Source organism: Polistes canadensis, unplaced genomic scaffold (genome assembly GCF_001313835.1).
Source record: "Polistes canadensis isolate GaletaPanama2010 unplaced genomic scaffold, ASM131383v1 scaffold_116, whole genome shotgun sequence".
Classification (NCBI taxonomy): Eukaryota; Metazoa; Arthropoda; class Insecta; order Hymenoptera; family Vespidae; genus Polistes; species Polistes canadensis.
The window spans coordinates 122,695-142,197 of record NW_014569663.1 but is presented as its reverse complement, the minus strand read 5'-3'; the positions used below and the strand labels follow the sequence as shown (position 1 = coordinate 142,197).

The following is a 19,503-nucleotide window of genomic DNA, read 5'->3' as shown; positions in this document are numbered from 1 at the left end:
TGTGAACTTTCAGCAGTTTCAACATTCATGTGCTTTAAGTTTTCTTAGATTGAGTGTTATGTTATTCATCAAGTTCTCACTGGCAATATTGCTTTTTTGAATTTATTCATTACTTTGTGAACGGTCAAACTGGTAATGGAATGTCAACTTGTCTTTTTTGATTTAACAAAATTTATTCACAGGATATAATCATATCAAAGTATATCCGTTTTTATCGAGTTGTTAGCTGCCGGGATAATGATATGATTTTCTTTTTTCTTCGTGATAACAAATCACATATTTTGCCAGATATTCTTAAGTATTTCAAAGAAATGAAAAAGATTGCTAACTTTACTTAGATTGAAAAACTCCAAATAGTAGGTGTATATAGGATGTTTTGCATATATATAATAGTATAGGTGTATATGATTGGGATAGTCTTTTTCGCGTTTAGATAGTTGCTCCGATAAATTACTTCGTATGATGTTAATTTCGTTTTGCTTATTTCTATCAGTAATTTTTACTATTCTCATGGTTTAAACTAGCACCTCTTACTAATTGAAATTAAGTGAAACTTTTTTATCTGTGCAACATTATTAATTCCAACGTAATATATATCTTCGAAACTTAGTGTATGAAGAGGATTCGAAAAGACAATTTTTCTTCTTGGACTACATCCATAGATTTAGAGAAACTCAATATCCTGAAATTATATTTTACAACAAACATGGCTCAAGGACAGGACTTGGCATTAGGATTGCTTGCAGGATAAATTAGTATACATGGAGGATTTTTGGAATATTGGATAATTTAAGTGAAAATAATGGACGGATTTTATTGAGAGGATGACTTGGATTAATTATATGAACACTGTCAGTATGGAGGATGGATTTGGATATGAAATGTTATCAATTGAAAGTGTCTCAGTATAGCGGTCTTCGCATCTCATAGGGTTCATGGAAATCTCCTAGATCACATATGATGGAATTTGGATCTACATTTAGTGGAATCTGTGCAAGATTATCAGATTTCGTTGACATATGAGGATAACAAAAGTGATTTCTGTAAGGTATTTAAAGTAATTTCTATTTGAGATACCACTCAAATTCATTAGCGCGCATGCTCTTCTATAATATTCACTATAATTTTTTGTCTTTAATTTTGGAAGTTCATACTGCTCGAAATAGCATTAACTTAGTATCATAGATTATTTGCTTTAGATCGGTACATTTGTTATTTCATTATGTTAATAATTATTTCTATTTATATGCAATCTTATCATCTGATTTTATATAAACACTAATTTTATCGTAATCTTAAATGCTTTAATTAAAAATGCGCTTGTTAACATTTAATTTACGTTGCAAAAATCACAGAATATTTAATGAATGAAAATTGTCGTGTATAAGAGTATAAAAATTTAATGAGTTTAATGAGTATAGAAATAATTTGGCAGTGATATTTCATTTAAATCAGTTTTATTATTAAGTAACAATATCCTATCATCGAAGATTTAAAAATAATCAAATCATTGGTAGACATTCAACTTGACTCTAACGCAAGTATACATACAGCTATTATATAACTGAAGCAAAACTAACATGCATGTATCTTTAGTTATTTGCAACACAAGTTTTCAATTAAAATAAATCTTAGTAAAAGTTCAGTTAGTAAAGTAACAGGTATCTTTCTAGAGCTAATATTTATTCTGAATGTTTCCTCTTGTGTCTTTAATTGAATCAATAGATCAATAATAAATTTAATCTTCTTATATATATATATATATATATATATATTTTTGTATATATATATATACTTTCATATAATATAAAGTAGCTGTCAATTGCATATTGCACTATTTGTTTTAATCATTTTCTATCTATTAATAAAGTCTAATGAACATTCTATAAACCTTAATGATTCATGATTCCTCTTTATGTACACGCAAAATAATATCGTGAACGTTGATTTCCTCAAAAAACTCTATGAACAGTTTTAAGGGATCTGCTTGGTGTCATATTACATATAAGTTGCTGAGATACATATTTAAACAAAAATTATTAATAAGGAACACGACGATCACGATAGTTTTTCCCTTTTTTTTTTTTATTCCGTTATAGTGTTTCTCTAACTTTGAGGGATGGTATTTCAGGATATATAATTGAATGTTAATTATACTCATTTTGTATGCTCTCATTGTAGCAGACTTCATAATTTATTTCATTTCATTTTAATAAGTAACACACACGTATATACAACACAAAATAGCTATCCATTTCCCTTTTTTCTCCAAATTTATGTAAGTATCTGAATTGCCAAACAAAAATTAAGTAAAACGAAATAATTATATTATAAATCTCATAAATGCACTGTAATATACAGATGATCAAAGTATTGTATATATCTTTTCTATGCGTCCACCTTAATTTTATTCAATCATTTTTCGAGTTGTTTTATCAAAAGTACATGTATCTCATTTCTTCGAGTACATTGCTAATGATGAATTTTTTCTATAAATAAATGTTTGAGACTATTGCTTTGGCATTCTAGAATCATGGTATAAGCTTAAGATGACTTGCCTTTTGTAGAAAGTCTAATTGCTAGGTTAAAAGCACGTGGGAAGTTGTGTACTATCACATATATCAATCCCAAGTACATGACAATGGCAACAGTAAGGAAAAGATCAAAAACAGCTGGTTTTACACTGAAATGAAGTCGATAGTGTAAATAAAATTAATAATCCACTTATATGTAAAATATAACAAATGAATGTTTACCTGTATACATTTAGCACTGCTTTAGTAACATCATAAAATATAAACTCTGGATCTTGCTTATCAGGCCCATGTAATGTGACTTTAACATCTCCAAGATATCGTGACATAGATTCTTTCAATGTTGCAATTAATAGGTTATTTTTATCAACTAATAATGGAGCAGCTCTTGGTTGAGATGCCAAGTACGTAAACCACAACGACAGTGATTCTTTTGACACTTCCTGTATAGAAAGGATATTAATTCTTATATATCTATAATTTATAAATACTTATTTTTATATCAGCGAATAAATATATTTTATTTAGTTGAATAAAAAAAGAGCCTACCAAAGAATCTGCAAATATATGGTTAGAGCTTAGATTGTAAATGTGCCTTGCTAATGCCTCTGCAATCACTTGAGTGTGTTTGTACAATATATCGATTTGTCCTTCTTCCATTATATCCAAAATTGTATTTCTGGCAGGATCTTCATGGCTTTTCAATGTGGACAGTGTAGCTGCTGGCAATCTTCTAATACTAAATCTTTCGTGTTCCCAAGCTAATGTTTCTTCTGCAAGATTTATTTTCTTATGTACGCCTTCAACGTGTACCGTATTTGAAGAATCTGCTACAGATTTTAATTGTTTACAAAACATTCCTCCAGATGAATTTTCTTTTGGTGGTTTTGAGACATGCATATAGAGATTATTTGTTGCAGAAAGTGTATCAAGACATATAACATAGGCTGCATCCTGAAATGAATTGCATTTTAGTTATGTACATTGTGAAAGTAATATAAATTATCTATTATGCAGGAAAATATTACTTGAATAACAGATCCTTCAAGTCCATCCAATTGATCTTCCAACCATTTTTTACTACCTTGATAATTTAATTTCCCTGCTCCAGTAGCAATGAAAACAAGATTATAGTGGGGTCTTGATCGTCCTGTGGAGTACAACGCAGAGAACAATCTAGCCAATTCTAATAACATCGCCACTCCGGATGCATTGCTGTCTGCTCCAAAAGATAATTCCTATACATGAGTATAAAATGTAAATCTTATATTAATGGTTTCATAATAATAAAAGAAATGATTTTAAATAAGTTTAAAACAATATAAATAAAAAACCAATCTTACTTACCGGTGCTACACTTGCGCTATCGTAATGTGTAACTATTGCTATAGTAGGTAATTTTTCTTCCGCTCCGGTTCCTGTTAATTTTCCATGTAATATTGCTATTTTAGCATCATTTCTAACCATAGGTTGACCTGATGCAACAACTACTTGATAACCACTAGCAGAAATAGAATTAAATATAGCTTCTGCTGCAGAATGAGATTTTTCATCTATCACAGATCCATCTGTGATATCATCTAAAATCCTTTGAAGATCCGGATGCCAAGTTGCAAAATAAACAGCAATTGGAGTTTCTGTGTCTGACAGCATAGCTTTTTCTAAATCCATAATATGCTATAGATGAAGAAATGCTTTATTAGAGATATTTATATTAAAAACAAATTATGATATAAAGTAATGTGATAAAAATTAGATAATAACTTGTTTCTCATCCAATGTTAACTCATTTAATTTCTCAGGTAAAATGATAACTAAAGCTCCAGCTTTGTTCTTAATGGATTGAAACATGCTAGGTGTAAGATCTAACGCTTTAGTAATAACACAGTGCCTGGAAGTACTCCATCCGATGAGCGATCTTGCTTCCAATGAAATGGAAGCACTTCTGCAACCTAAGAAATAATTACAATTTTTATCAGAAAATATGAACTTCTTCCAAAAAAATGTTTAACTTAAGATAACTAATTGTACATTGATGAATAAAAAAACATCAATGTTTCTCATAATAGAATAGAAAAAAAATGTCTTGAGTAAAGGTTAAAAATGGAATAAATATGGTAATTAGAATGTAAAGTTAAAAATATATAACCAACGATTGTTACCATGCGGAATTCCGTGCAAATCATGTTGATGCATGCGATATACTGGAAATTCGTGTGATGCTGCCACAGGATTAACCGGAGAGATAATAATAAAAATTGGCAAGACTATTAATAAATAATATGGTAAATAGCCTCGACATAATTCAGCAAAACTATCATATTCTTCTAACCACATAATGAAAAGAGTATTTTTCTTGTAAAATTTTATTATAAATTTGACTTTTTTCAGTCAATTTCATTTAACTATCTTTAATAGATTAACTCCATATAAAACCTACAATATCGGTTGAAGAGACGATTCCACACTTCTAAAAACCGTATTCTTTTATTTAATTAAATTTCAAAGTACAATTCAGTGCAGCCAACAGATTATCACACATGTACTAGATAAATTCAAGAATGGTCGCTAGTGTCGTCGAATTTGAAATATTTTGAATACAAATTATCCGTATTGTGCCTATAGAACTCTCGAATTAATTAATTAATTATTTATTTGATATTACGTATATAACATTAAAAGCTCAATAAAAAATCAAAAGACAAATGTTAGACAAAATGATAAAAATATATGCAATAATATAGGTTCAAACCAGGTTGTTATTTTTAATATTATTCTAGATCTGATTCTAATCATGGTATAGAAAGAGCAGCGGTTATGTGTGCTGCACCATCTCACTTAAAAACATAGATTGATTGATTCAGTAATAGACTTTTTTATTAATGACGGATTAATGAAATGTATATTACATTTTTACAGATAATCTATTTAAAGCCACATAAAAAATTTGCATAAACCCATAATATGTTTCTTATAATTCTATTTTATTCTGTTATTTTTTATTCTTTTTGTAATTTACATAATTTTTATACGAACAATTACATTGCTTAAGTTTTTTAATGTTTATTTTCTGTTTTAACATTTAGTTTTTATATATATATTTATGTTTATATGTGCATATATATATTATTTCCTTTCTTAAAATTATCAACATCAATAAAACGATATGTATATGTACTTATTAATTGTTTAAAAGTAAATTTAGTATACAATATCTTCTTCTTTTTTACTTTAAATTTATTCTACTTCAATTTCTGCTAAATGTACGCCATTTTGAACAATAATACCAATCTTCCTTTAGTCTAATTTTTTATTACTAAAGTAAAATATTTTTTTCTTAAAATTGATATATAAAAAACAATATTTTTTAAGTAAATATATTATATATTATACGAAAAAGACATTTAATTACTTTAATTTTTATTGAGAGTTTATTTTGTAAATAATGCAGCAATATTTATACACGCGAGCCAATAAAAAAGTTTCATTTAACTATTCTTTTTGCTATTGGATGTAATTCTTGCATATAACCCACGTATTAGGTGTATTAATTTTCTTATTGGTTTAAGAACAATCCCATAGAATTGGACTAATCTAAAGTTATTTTTTAATCAAAAATGAGTATTCATAAAATTTTAAAAATGAAGAGTCAGTAGAAGAATTATTAACTAAGTGTAAGTATAAGGTTAAACGTATAAGGTGTCATTTTTGATAGAAACTATGTATAGGTTCATTTTAGATTTATTTCGATATATCTTTTAGTAGACCGATGTCGCCCTAAACTTTCAGTTAAATGAAGGAATGTTGCTTCATCGGTTTGTTGATTTAAAATTTCTTTAAAAAGTATCATGGCCTCTAAGACCCATGTGGATAGCACGGTTAACGAACGTCGCTTGCGACCTATTTATGGTAAATATAATTGTATAACATAAAGTAACACTCTATGCCGAACATTAATATATTTTTAAAAAGAAACATTTTTTCTTCAGACCGGTAGAGAGGTTATGTAATAACCGACAAAATGATACACGATCACTCGTTATATTTCAGATTCTTTAGACAATGGAAATAATAAACAAGCACTTCAAGAGGCGGACAAAGTACTTAGAAAACAGCCCGGCAATCAATGCGCTAGAGTACTCAAAGCACTAGCCTTACTTCGTCTTGGCAAGGAAAATGAATGTCATGCTATAATGGATAAAGTTCGTTCTGAAATACCATGCGAAGATTCAACATTACAAGCAATGAGTATTTGTTATAGAGAAGTCAATCAACGTAAGCTAATATTCATTATAGAGTAGTAAATGATGAATTTCCCCACTTATTCACATTTATTTATTTATTTAATAATATTATAAACTCAACAGTACAATATTTATCTTGATTATTATAATTTATTCAATTATGCTAATGTTTACAGCTAATAAAGTTAGTGAAGTATACGAAGCAGCAGCAAAGGCGGATCCGAATAATGAAGAACTTTTGACGCATCTTTTTATGTCTTACGTTCGTTTGGGTGATTATAAAAAACAACAACAAACTGCACTTGCATTGTACAAATTAAAACCAAAAAATCCTTATTATTTTTGGGCCGTTATGAGTATAGTTATGCAGGCCATAAACGCAGAGGAAAAGTTAGCTAATAATGTCATATTGCCTTTAGCAGAACGAATGGTTTGTAAACGTAAAATACTTTTTTCTCATGATTGATTTTATTGATTATTATTATTATTATTATTAATATTATTATTATTACATTCATAATCTTGAAATATTGTGTTGTATAAATAGGTATTAAAGTTTGTTAAGGAAGGAAAAATAGAAGCTGAACAAGAAGTACAGCTTTATTTAATGATATTAGAACTTCAGGGTAAGAGCGAAGCAATGCTGGAAGTTCTGTCTGGACCTTTAGCTTCTCATTTATCACATGTTCCCCAACAAAAAGCAGCACTATTGATGAAATTAGAACAATTTCGTGAAGCTGCGGATACGTATAAACTTCTTATTAAACAGAAGTAAGGATTATTCTATATTTTTGTCATTACTAGATTTGTTATTATTTATAATAAAGTATCAATGAATTTATATAAAATAAGCTAAATATAAAATATAGTTCTATTTCCTTCTCTAATCTAGTTTTAGTTCTTTCTAAAATTGTATAAATATAACTGTTTTTGTAAATAGTACCGACAACTGGCAATACTATCAAGATTATCTTTCTGCGGCTTTAAAATTTCAAGAACCATCCGAATGCTTAGATTTTCTTAATGAAATCATTTCATCATCAGAACGGAAAGTGAGAGGACCATATCTAGCAAGATTTGAATTATTAAAACGTATTGGAGAAAGTGATAATAATAATTTGATGGATTGTGTTGATTTCATGTGCCAATATTTTGAAAATTTTGGTGAGAAGAGCTGTATAGCTGGAGATTTACGATTATATTTACATTTATTAACCCCTGCTGGCAAAGAACAACTACTTAATAAGGTTAATTTATTATTAATATTTATATTCTATTTAACGAGTTAATATGTATTTTATACAATAAATAAATTTAATTTTTTAGATAGCAGAAGATGTTGGAGTTGCACCAGACGGATTTCCAAGTACTGTTGAACAAATGCAACGACATATGCATTTAGAACAATTGCGACGTATGTGCGGCTTTCATCATTCTCCTTTAGCTGATATTAATGACAGAAAATATTTGATAAGGAGATTATGTGATCTTTATGAAAAAGGGTGTGAATTATGTCCTATGTCAGATAGATTACCTACTGACTTTTGTCCAGCTGATTCTTACGTACTTTTGGCTACTTATTTATTGCATCAATTATGGTGTGAAACTAATGAAGCCTCTTTCCTTTATGGGTAATGCAATTATTATTATTAGCAATAGTTCTACCTACACTAATCATAAATAAATGAAACTTCTGTATGTTGGATAATATGCAAACAGTTTTAAAAATATGGTGGATTTATTTTTCAGAGCAATGAGCATACTCGAACGTGGCCTTTTTTCAAGTCCTGCAAATTTTCATATTAAAATATTACTGGTGCGCACATATTTAGAAGCTGGTTTAGTTGGTTCTGCTGATAATGCTTTCGCATTACTCGATATAAAACATATTCAGTTGGATTCATTGGGTTATCTGCATGTACCTCTTCTTGCACCATTTGGACATTTATCATTAGCTTCAACAACACTTGATCATTCAACGAAGTTCTTCATTGCTAATTATAAAGATGTATGTATTATAAAAAATACTATAATTATTATTTTCATTTTTCATTCATTAATAGTCAAATATAGTATAACTTGTTTAGAGAATGTCAATAAAAAGATTACTCATATTTCTTGTTTTTATTGTAGAGTGCAGATTATTTGACATTTGCATATAAATATGGAAGTTTTACAAAAATTCAAGAATTTATGGAATTGAGAGAACATTTGGAAAATTCATTACACTTTGCTGTTACAACCATTGATAAGATGTTATTAGATTTAAGTTGTTGTGACAATTTTAAGTCTCTCTTTTCTGCCCTGTCTAGTATGCATATACAACCACATGAAGACAGAATTAGATGGGATCAATTACGTGATAACCGTGATTTGGAAGTATATATCATATAATTATTTATATTTGTGTTCTATATTGAAAATCTTCGCTTTTCGTCTTTATAAACTCTTTTCGTGCGTATATTAAAATAGGTTGTACGTGAATGGGAACCGTTATCTCCAAATGGCGAAGATCCAAGAAGACGAGAAGACACTTGTATATGCATGTTAAGACTACTTGCAGCACGAAATTTAATTTTACGGATTTTAGCAGCAACTGCTGAACCAAATTCTGCGCTCATCTTTTGTCTTTCAACAGATTTGCAACAATTAGATAATGAACTTATTCCACAAATCCTTCAAAAGTTCAATATAGATGAGAAACAAGACAAGCCATATGGTGTGTTAGTTCCTTTAGATGCAGTAGAAAGGTTACGCGAGGCTCATTATTCTGAACAATTACAAACTATAGCGCGACTTGCTGAATATTTAGGTCAATCTTTTTCTCTATACAATGATTGTATGGAAATGCTCAAAACTACTTTATGTTTACAACCACTATGTCTTCCTGAACATAATGATCCTATATCTTTTAAAAACTTTTTATTAAGAGTATCTACATGCAGTGAAACACTTGCTATAATTAGCGTAATGTGTGTTTCATATGCATCACGATTGCAACCTATAACATCGAGCAGAAAGAATAAAAAAAATGAAGGTCTTGAGGTAAGATGAAATATTGAAATATTTTATGATCAGTTAGTAATTTATCGAAATGGTTGATATTATTGTTAATTAACTTATTGATTTTATTTTATAGAGTTGGAAAGAAATAGTTGCTTTTCTCTCGGAGAAAGTGCGAAACGTAGATGCAGCTTTAAAAAGATTAGAGAAGTATCCGTTTGAAACAGGATTAGATGCGGAAGATGCTATATGTGCCATGATTATAAAACAAGGACAAGCCAGTCTCGCACAAAGTTGCAAATCATTAAGATCACGTTCTCAGTTAACATTAAAACTTTTGAGTAGCTTGAAAAGCTGAAATCATACAAAAAACTTTGTACAAAGATTATTCTATCCATCCATCAATCTACTGATCTTTAACATGATTCATTAAGCGTGTAAATATTTCTTAAATCTAAGCAATTATAATAAAGAACTGAGTTGTTTAAATTGTTTAGATAATTGGTTTTCTATCTATACAAGTTTTTTTTAAATAGAAGATTTTATATATAAAATAAACCATCCTACTAGATACAAAATGATTGGATTTTCATAATAGTCATCAATATATTTTCAATACAATTTTATTTCTTTGATAAGATTGTATTAAAATTAAAGGTAATGCTAATCATTGAAAAAATGAAATATAAATGAAATATATTCTTATATATATAAGAATGAAATATTTCATTTGTAAAAAATAAAGAATTAGGTATTTGTAATTGTTTTATTGATATTGTTTGCTCACTAGAGCGAGTGTTATAAATGACGACACGGGCGCCTCCAATGTTAAATGATAACTACACAAAAATCTGAATTTTTATTTGACTTTTCACATTGACATTCTTGTCGAGTCAAAAAATACAGAAATACATAGAAGCTCGAAAATTCACTTTTTTTAACTAAATTCATCTTAGTTACTAACCTGACCACCAGTGGGCGATAACAAGTATCTAATCCAACAATCCTTACTTGATAGCATTTCCTATAATCCTTCTTTGATAGTTGTACCGTCATTACGTTAAATACTTACTATCGCCTACTGGTGGTCAGGTTAGTAACTAAGACGAATCTGGTTAGAAACAAGTGGATTTGTGAGCTTCTGTGTATTTCTGTATTCTTTGGTCAAGTGATAAAAACAAGGTTTTTACAGATTATTATAATGTCTGAAGAACAAGAACAGACTTTAGAAGCTCTGAGAAAATTATCAAAAAACGATAAATATACTATTCTACTTCCTACATACAATGAAGTTGAAAATTTACCAATTATAGTATGGCTAATAATAAAATATATGAACGAGAGGTAACTACACAGAAGAGCTAACCTTCTCAGTGCGTGACATGTATCAACTTATTACAGTTTCATTGAATAATATAAATAATTACGTGTTTATGACTTTTTATAATTTCAGTAAGTTTACATATGAAATTATTATAATTGACGATGGTTCACCCGATGGTACTTTAGATTTAGCAAAAAAGTTACAAAAATTATATGGGGATGATAAAATTATTTTGAAACCAAGAGAGAAAAAACTTGGATTAGGAACGGCATATATGCATGGAATCAAATATGCCACAGGAAACTTTATTATTTTAATGGATGCAGATCTGTCTCATCATGTAAATATCATGTACTTTATAATGATTTACGAATATGACATTTATATCTTTTCTTTTACATATTTCTTTTCGTTTAGAAAATAAATAACTCATCAATGTTTTTTATTTAAGCCCAAGTATATTCCAAAAATGATAGAACTTCAAAAATATCAAAATTTGGATATCGTTAGCGGAACTAGATATGCTGGTGGTGGTGGTGTTCACGGTTGGGATTTTAAAAGAAAATTGATAAGCAGAGGTGCTAATTTTCTAACTCAATTTTTACTGAGACCTGGTGCGAGTGATCTTACAGGGAGCTTTAGGTAATATTTAATTTTTAAAATAATTTCTTTAGATATATAATATGTGCTGATTTTTTTCCTCTTTCTTTCTCTCATTGTAGGCTATATAAAAAAGATGTATTGGAACAACTCATCAAATCGTGTGTATCTAAAGGATACGTATTTCAAATGGAGATGATAATAAGAGCACGACAATTTAATTATACCATAGGTGAAGTTCCAATTGCATTTATTGATCGAGTGTATGGTGAATCTAAATTGGGTGGTTCTGAAATTGTTCAATTTGTAAAAGGTCTTTTATATTTATTTGCTACCACATAGTGAACTTTTCAATTCAAATGAAAAAATATATTGACATTCCTTTGAATTTTATATATTAAGATAATAGGATAATAAAATATATGTATATTAAAATAATTGTAAGAGATATAATATTTATATAAATAATTTATGTACAAATAAAGTATTGTCTGTTTTTATTTTAAATTATGATACTTTTAAATATCTTTATGCGCTGTCTCTTTGATAATATAAAATCAAATAATTTAAGTAAAGCAAATATTTTCCACGACGTATGTCATTTAGATATAATCACTTAATTCAGTTGAAAGTATCAATTAACGTTGACGAGTTATATCAATTAATATATCCGTTAATCTTACAAACAAATAAGCTTAAGTGGTCTGTGTGTGCTAATATCAGTACTTCGAAGCACGTGCGTACTCACGTGGCCGTGAATGATAAAAGCAGAACACGTATAACGATTCGCGCGGTTTTATCCACCCTCGCCGCACCCTGTGACGTCACGCAGCCTCCGTTTATTGATCCATTACGATATTAACGTCTATATTTTGACTCGAGTATAAAGGAGGAAGATACCGCGAATGCAGATTCTTCTTAATGATCAAATACTTAAAATCTTATAGAAAATTAAAAAGGCATCGATATCTCTTCATCATTTTTTCATAACAATGAGGTGTACTTAAATGAACTTCATCAGAATTTCATACCACTTTAACTCTTTTACAATTTCACAAAGTGCTAAAACACTTGGAGCATTTTAAAGAAGAATGATTTCATTATAAATGATATCAAAAAATACAAAAAAAAATAGGAACTAATATTTTTTAATATTCATCTGATCGTAATGTTAAAATAATTTCATTTATAAAAATAAAACAATATACCACGATCTTGTAATAACGGATATTACGTGTACCTGTTCGAAATGAAACAAATTGATGAATTTGAATTTTGTTTTTCGAATATTATATTATTTAAAAAAAAGGAACGACTGGTAAAATATATATTCGAATTAAATGAAATTTTGATGTTCGTAGCGGAGCAATATGAGGAGAACACAGGGCAAGACAGTCAGTTCTGTCGCAAGCTTCGCCGCGGCTAGACGTGGTAGTTGATCCGCCAACGCGCCGGGGTGAAACTTGCAGGCTCCCTTTTATCGAGCTTTCAAATGGCTGTGCCTTTTAAATTTTGATCTATCTTTTTCTCTCCTTTTTTTTTTCATTATTTTCTAATTTACTTGGGTATCTTCCTAATAGTCGTAGCTGTCGTACATTATTTCGCGTAAAAAAATAGATTTCATCGAGCATGCCGAGGAAGATAGGATTCAACGTCGTTTACGCCACGAGTAAGCAGACAATTTATGTTTTTTTACTTCAAAAAGATCTATTTTTTATTATAACCTAATAATAATTAATGTAAAAAAAGTATATATTGTTAATCGGTAGTCAATTATTCGTATATTTATCCAAATTCATAGATAATCCGCAAAGACATAGGGTTTACACGATTGCATGCATTCAGGCGCATTGATTTTCTTTTAGATTGCGTTATTTGAATTGTATTAATTTACATCTCTTTTAATTGTTACAAACAAAATGCAATTTTATGTATACGGTAAAAAATAATTATTATTGTGTTCGACATGTGTTCAAAAGAATTGAGAAGATTATTATTCAATCATTGAATTTCGATTCAACCCATTCTGTGTGTTACTCATTAAAAGACCGATATAATTCTTGTATCATTGCATCGCGTGACACCAGTTGACATTTATCCTTTAATTCGTCGGAAGGATATAATTTGACGTGCAACGCTAACGAACGCACGAGGAATAGTTATTTCCATAAAGTTAATGAAAAGATCAATGTGTACTATCGTCGGGTTCCGACCAACTCTTGAAATATATAAATAACGTCTCACATGCTGCACGTGTACAGGCTTTATATATGAACAGAAATTATATAAGAACTTTTTAATACAACCGTTTGAAAAGTTATTTTTTCTTTTCTTCTTTGCTCCTTCGTACAGGTGAAGAGGATAGACATTCTTCTTTAGAACTTAATATACATGGACCGACGGTACGAGGCTGGCAAAGTGCAAGAAAGTGTGTTTATCCTCAGGAACTTATACTACGTCTTCATGGACCTACAAAACTTACCAGGATACAAGTTCTCGCACATCAGTACCTTATACGTAAATTAAATATTCTTTTTACTTTTTTATTTCCTCTTATTAAATTATTAAAGACAAAATATGTATTGTATATACATATATATATACGGAATGTTCCAGTTTTTTCCGCAAAACTTTATCAGCATATTCTATAATTAAAAATGGAGAATGAACAGTCTATAAATATTTATATATTTTTTTTTTTATTACTATTAATTGTCTTCTTTGGAAATAAATATATTGAGGTACATTTTTGTATTCTATTCTTTTTAAATTCATAAATGAAAAGGTCTCTTTCGTATTTAAAAAAAAAACATTATTATTGTTCGGCTCTACCTCGCAACAGAAAAGCAATTTGAGTAGAGTGAAAATTGTATTAATGCCGTGCCTAATCTAACTTCCCGAGGCTATATTCTGTCATTCTCTCTTCTTCCTCCTTTTCTTGTTATACAACCGGAAATGGAAATGGTACGTCGGAAAAAGGGATTTCGTAGAGCATTAGATTAGTCGTTAAAACATCAATGTCAGCCTATACATTTTTAAAGGCTTCGTTTAATAAAAGTTATTCGATTTTCAAACGATAATTCTAACCAATGTCACGATTAATTTATTTATAAGAATACGTAATTGAATAAGTAATAATCGAAATATATATAGATAGATATGCATAAAAATATATATAAATGGGTGTATAATTAAAGCGGAAAAATTGGAAATTTGGACAACGAAAGAAGAAAACGTTTCTGTTACTTCGGAATTCAATTATTTGGGGTATATTACCTTATCGGACAATGCCTCGACTCTTTATAAAAGTAGGGAGCTCAAAAGCGTTGCACTTCCGGAAACAGAAGCGGTATCGCTCAAGCTTAGACTTCACAAACCGCACAGAAATGCGCACAATATCCACGATCAGGTATATATTTGAATTTAATAGAAAAACATTGATTTTACGAATATCTAATATTTGATTAAACTAATTATTCGTACATAGTCAAAAATGTAACTTTAGAATGTTCGTTCAGGTTGGTCTAATCGCAATCAACATTCTCGGAGAACCTTATGGTCAAGAATTAAGTGGTCAAGGAGATGCACCATACAACCCCCATTACACGTCTCCTTACGACGATTTAGCATTTGAGATGTACGTTGATCGTGAAGTAGCAAAAATAATTAGACAGATGGAAGCAAAAAAGTTACAAGCCGTGGAAGGTGAAATTTTCTGTTTAATATTTGACTGATAATCTTCGTAGTATCTCTTATTTACGAATTTTCTTCTTTCAGAAGAAAGATTCGAATACGCATCGAAGCTCAAAGTGGCAATGGAAAATTTAAGGAAAGCTGGAGAACGTCTTGGAAAATACGAATTGGAAAAAAAATATGCGATAGCCCTGGAAGATTATGACAAAGCAAAAGCGAAGAAAGCGCAGGCGCAACAATATAGGCAACAAGTTTATCAAAGTTTGGAAGTCGAGGATTTGCTTGAAATTCATGGGGTGAGCTTGCTTTGTATAATCAATAAGACGTAATTGATCGACAAAAAATAAAAAAATAAAATAAAAGTATCCGAGTGAAATGGAAGAAGCGATTATTTTTCTTCTTTCATTATTTACTACAGCCGTTAGAAAAAAATAATTTATCGTCATTGGAAGGAAAAGAACCGATTACCGTAGATACTTGTACTTCGAATGTAACCGCTGTTGCGGAAGATATCACGTCTCCTCCAAGATTAGTTGTTCCACCTAATCGTGATGGAGCTTTGTCACCTACAGGTCCAGCTCATCAACCACCTGTATCACCGTTACATCAAAAACCAAGTAGTCCCGGTATAACATAGTTCTTTCATACTACCAATAAAAAAACTAATTTAATTTAATTAAATTAAAATAGTCTAATTAAGTTAAAAAAAAAACTAATCTAATTCGTTATTTAATACATATATGTGTTTAAACACGTAAATTAATATTTATTTTAATTTTACAGAAGTTACCGATAATCCTACAAATGGCATACTCGAAAGGCAGAATAATTGTAATAAGGGATCATTAAGAAGAAAAACTAAATCTGCAGGACCTGCACTCCGTTCCAGCTATGAAGCTTACGAGGAAAGAACTATACCTGCTTTGAGGCAGTAAGTAAATCTAAATGTCTGTGTTAGCTTTATAAAACAATACATTTTTAATATTTTTCAAGTGTATTAATTATGTAACGTGTTCTAGTTCGCATACGAATGAATTCACACGGGAATGCCATATGGACAACACAGAAACAAAAGCTGCATCTAAACTTAACGATAGGGAAAAAAAGCAGGCTGCATTACCTATTGCTGTGTTTGGAATGGAAATGGTAATCAATATTCTTATTAATCTTTAGATGTACAATTATAAACCAAAAAAATATTTAAGTTGATGCGCTTCAGCTACAAATTTCTTCAAATTAAAGAAGTAAATTAAAAGTTCTTGCAAATGACGCTTATTCTCGGCTAAAAATTCGATATTTTCGTACGAAAAAAATATATGATGCTGATACAAAATTGCTAAATATTTCAATTTTATGTTGTTGACAAATGTTCAACCTTACGATATAACGATATAATCATAGTTTGCTGGTGGTGCGGTCTTTTACCAAATGGCGGAAACTTAAATGTACTCCTAATATTAAATGATATGTATATTTAGGTGGAAAAATTTTATTCGAAACAATTTACTGATAAAGAAGAAGGATTAATGCAGTTAAAAGAAGAATTAAAGACGTTCGATCCAGAAGTATCAAAACATTCTGCAAATAAAACTGCTAGGGCTGCTATTTTGTTATTACATAGAGCTTTAAGAGACAAAGTCTTCAGTGTTTATAGCTTAGCTGCGCAATTAATTAGAATCTTTTTTGCTGAATTTGCAGCAGACAGGTAAAAGTAATATAAATGTATCATCCGCTTTAACAAAAAACACGAATATTAAAAATAATATTTTATCAGGGTATCATCGACTGAAATTGCAAGAAGCGTAGAACGTTTACTTCCAGAACTTCTGACAAAGTCAGGAGACACTACTCCAAGAATTCATAATATGGCAGTGCACACAATTCTTAGTATGGCAGATTGTAAATGTGTCCGAGAATTGCACATAATTCCAGTTCATTTAACAAGACCAGTTAGTAGTAGTACGCATCAAAGACTGGCATTGAGCAGGCTAGAAATGGTTGAACAATTAATATTAAATCATGGAATATCAACTGATAAACAAAGGTGAACCATTATATTTTATTTTCACTTTATATTTTTCTGTTATATCAAATCAGTAATAGAGGAATATTGGACCTCTGTAATGAATAATAATTATTTCAAATATTTATTTGATCTATAGAGGTCCTTCCTCAAAATGAATCTTAATCATTAAAATGCAATTACTCTGATAAGATATTGCAATTGTTGCAGTGGTTTAACATGCCGAACATTGTCTGAACTGGGTTCTTCAGGATTGCACCATCCGGCAGAAGCAGTACGAAAAGTTTCAGAAAGAATTTTAGTTTTAGTATATAAAGTTAATCCTAGGTTGGTTCGTAAGCAATTACCTCCCGATGATGATATTACTAGAAGAAACTTGCTCTATCGTCAACTTTTTCACGAGTTCGATTTGATAGATCTTCAGGTATACGATTTTATAATAAAAAAAAAGAAAATATGTGCATACAATTTTTGTTTTAATTAATTATAGAGAAAAAAAGAAGCTGAAAGTGGGCATAAGGCTACGACGACTCCAACGCGCACAAAATCAACAGAAAATAATGTAACAGAATTAACAAAATCTCCACAAAGGACAAGTCCAGTTGTTAGTACAGGTAGTTCTACGAGTATTACGTCCCCGTCCGAAAATAGTACTGATCATAAGGGAGACAAGTAAGTATTTTCTTTTTCAAAAATATTTATAATATATATATGCAAATATGTAAATAGAAATGTATCCATAGAAATAATTTTTATCTATTATTCTAGAATGTGCATATTTTGTTTATCTAAAGGACAAGTATATTCTGAAGAAGGTTTAAATATACATTACTGGAGAAGTTGTCCAATGTTAACAAGATGCGAAGCATGTAAACAAGTTGTTGAAATTTCTTATTTGAATTCACATTTACTAAGTAATTACCTATTCATTGAAAAATTGTATACGATAAAAGAAAATTGAGGCAATCTGATATTAATATATTTCTATTTTCACAGATGAATGCGATATGAGGCGTAATTACAGAAAATGCGATACTTGTAAGCAAGCTGTACATGAAGGTTCTTTTGATGAACATAGGAAAGAAAAGACATGTTCAAGTATGACTAAAATAAGTCAAAAAAAAAAGAAAGAAAAAAAGTTATAAAATTAAAATAATAAATTTTTATTTTAGAACCTATTGAAGGGTATGAGCACTGTCCGCTTTGTCATGAATTGGTTAATCAAAATAAGTGGAGAGAACACTTAATGGGAGATCAACCATGTAAAAATAATACACGAAATAAAATCGGAAAATCTTGTAAGTTAGATATACAAAATTATTTTCATATCTATTAGTAAGATTGATTCTTAATATTATTCTGTTTTATAGGTTCCAGATCACCATCTAATACACAAAATCTTGGTGGTAAATTAACTTCACCAACTGGAAGAGATTACTAGCATTAGCCATCCAATTAAAATCTGTTCTAGTCCAACAAATTGTAGAAAATCTTTTATAATTTTCTTTATTTTTTGTAGTTTATATATTTGTTATAACTTGTCCAACGTTTTTCATATTTATACTTATATTTAAATCGTTTTCTAGCTAAACCCGTCCTTCTCATAAGTAGAAACATTTAGTTAAGAAGATTGTTAACTGAAAATGACATAATCTTCAATCTTTAAAAATTAAAATTCTATTATGGAATAAAATAGAAAACGAATAAGGTGATATTTAATATAACAATTCGAGGGTAAAAATTAGTCAATCATAGACAAGTATACATTTTTTGCAAGTATAAGATAAATACTCCAGATGGTTAAATTTATCTAACAGTATAATATCAATCGTTATGGCATTAGCCACCTCAGAATTCATGATTCCTCTGTATCCGGCCAATATTTATAACATGTTTGTACAATATCCTTTAATAACAAAATCTTACTAGGTCCATGACCAAACAATAATAATAATAGTTCAAAAATATTAATTCTCAGAAGAGTATTTCTTGCTCAAATATCATAAAATAAGATATGTAATTTCATAAAAGTAATTATTTCTCAAAAAATAGATAGTAAATACATTTCCCATTATTATAGAC

General features: G+C 29.4%; 4 protein-coding genes across 5 annotated transcripts; 3 read left to right on the top strand and 1 right to left on the bottom strand.

The window, feature by feature from the left end:
- Positions 1-2,167: 2,167 nt before the first annotated feature.
- On the bottom strand, positions 2,168-5,049 carry LOC106787855 (nicalin). Its single transcript, XM_014750580.1, has 7 exons — positions 4,697-5,049; positions 4,299-4,486; positions 3,882-4,211; positions 3,563-3,772; positions 3,084-3,488; positions 2,757-2,977; positions 2,168-2,683 (listed from the first exon to the last, which is right to left on the bottom strand). The coding sequence occupies exons 1-7, from the start codon at positions 4,869-4,871 to the stop codon at positions 2,545-2,547; spliced, it is 1,668 nt and encodes a 555-aa protein (XP_014606066.1). The 5' UTR covers positions 4,872-5,049; the 3' UTR covers positions 2,168-2,544.
- Positions 5,050-6,109: 1,060 nt separating this feature from the next.
- On the top strand, positions 6,110-10,277 carry LOC106787854 (N-alpha-acetyltransferase 25, NatB auxiliary subunit). Of its 2 annotated transcripts, XM_014750578.1 has the most exons (11): positions 6,110-6,208; positions 6,297-6,443; positions 6,585-6,809; positions 6,955-7,208; positions 7,326-7,549; positions 7,719-8,025; positions 8,105-8,409; positions 8,528-8,786; positions 8,912-9,157; positions 9,251-9,823; positions 9,918-10,250. In XM_014750578.1, exons 2-11 carry the CDS (start codon positions 6,383-6,385, stop codon positions 10,137-10,139), a joined length of 2,676 nt encoding a protein of 891 aa, XP_014606064.1. In that variant the 5' UTR covers positions 6,110-6,208; positions 6,297-6,382; the 3' UTR covers positions 10,140-10,250. The 2 variants fall into 2 exon arrangements, with proteins under 2 accessions (XP_014606064.1, XP_014606065.1); XM_014750579.1 differs by lacking the exon at positions 6,110-6,208 and having other exon boundaries at positions 6,383-6,443; positions 9,918-10,277.
- A 642-nt stretch (positions 10,278-10,919) lies between these two features.
- LOC106787830 (probable dolichol-phosphate mannosyltransferase) lies at positions 10,920-12,134 on the top strand. The gene is made up of 4 exons (XM_014750528.1): positions 10,920-11,125; positions 11,235-11,445; positions 11,557-11,747; positions 11,828-12,134. The coding sequence occupies exons 1-4, from the start codon at positions 10,983-10,985 to the stop codon at positions 12,045-12,047; spliced, it is 765 nt and encodes a 254-aa protein (XP_014606014.1). The 5' UTR covers positions 10,920-10,982; the 3' UTR covers positions 12,048-12,134.
- Positions 12,135-13,084: 950 nt separating this feature from the next.
- LOC106787846 (centrosomal protein of 104 kDa) lies at positions 13,085-19,495 on the top strand. The gene is made up of 16 exons (XM_014750566.1): positions 13,085-13,374; positions 14,058-14,222; positions 14,903-15,114; positions 15,224-15,410; positions 15,483-15,694; positions 15,817-16,024; positions 16,182-16,329; positions 16,418-16,544; positions 16,877-17,103; positions 17,173-17,442; positions 17,632-17,845; positions 17,912-18,093; positions 18,190-18,335; positions 18,418-18,519; positions 18,594-18,719; positions 18,792-19,495. Exons 1-16 carry the CDS (start codon positions 13,335-13,337, stop codon positions 18,860-18,862), a joined length of 2,637 nt encoding a protein of 878 aa, XP_014606052.1. The 5' UTR covers positions 13,085-13,334; the 3' UTR covers positions 18,863-19,495.
- The last annotated feature ends 8 nt before the right edge of the window (positions 19,496-19,503 follow it).

What these genes read in the sequence shown, in the direction of transcription:
- LOC106787855 (XM_014750580.1), bottom strand. Translation starts at nt 4,871, where the DNA reads ATGTGGTTAGAAGAATATGATAGTTTTGCTGAATTATGTCGAGGCTAT. An exon ending in TTGAAGGATCTGTTATTCAA is followed by an intron (nt 3,489 to 3,562) that starts GTAATATTTTCC and finishes AATTCATTTCAG; the next exon opens with GATGCAGCCTATGTTATATG. An exon ending in ATATATTTGCAGATTCTTTG is followed by an intron (nt 2,978 to 3,083) that starts GTAGGCTCTTTT and finishes CTTTCTATACAG; the next exon opens with GAAGTGTCAAAAGAATCACT.
- LOC106787830 (XM_014750528.1), top strand. Translation starts at nt 10,983, where the DNA reads ATGTCTGAAGAACAAGAACAGACTTTAGAAGCTCTGAGAAAATTATCA. An exon ending in ATGCAGATCTGTCTCATCAT is followed by an intron (nt 11,446 to 11,556) that starts GTAAATATCATG and finishes TTTTTATTTAAG; the next exon opens with CCCAAGTATATTCCAAAAAT. An exon ending in GATCTTACAGGGAGCTTTAG is followed by an intron (nt 11,748 to 11,827) that starts GTAATATTTAAT and finishes CTCTCATTGTAG; the next exon opens with GCTATATAAAAAAGATGTAT.
- LOC106787854 (XM_014750579.1), top strand. Translation starts at nt 6,383, where the DNA reads ATGGCCTCTAAGACCCATGTGGATAGCACGGTTAACGAACGTCGCTTG. An exon ending in AAACTTCTTATTAAACAGAA is followed by an intron (nt 7,550 to 7,718) that starts GTAAGGATTATT and finishes TTTTGTAAATAG; the next exon opens with TACCGACAACTGGCAATACT. An exon ending in GAAGCCTCTTTCCTTTATGG is followed by an intron (nt 8,410 to 8,527) that starts GTAATGCAATTA and finishes TTTATTTTTCAG; the next exon opens with AGCAATGAGCATACTCGAAC.
- LOC106787846 (XM_014750566.1), top strand. Translation starts at nt 13,335, where the DNA reads ATGCCGAGGAAGATAGGATTCAACGTCGTTTACGCCACGA. An exon ending in ATTTGCTTGAAATTCATGGG is followed by an intron (nt 15,695 to 15,816) that starts GTGAGCTTGCTT and finishes TATTTACTACAG; the next exon opens with CCGTTAGAAAAAAATAATTT. An exon ending in ACTGATCATAAGGGAGACAA is followed by an intron (nt 18,094 to 18,189) that starts GTAAGTATTTTC and finishes CTATTATTCTAG; the next exon opens with AATGTGCATATTTTGTTTAT.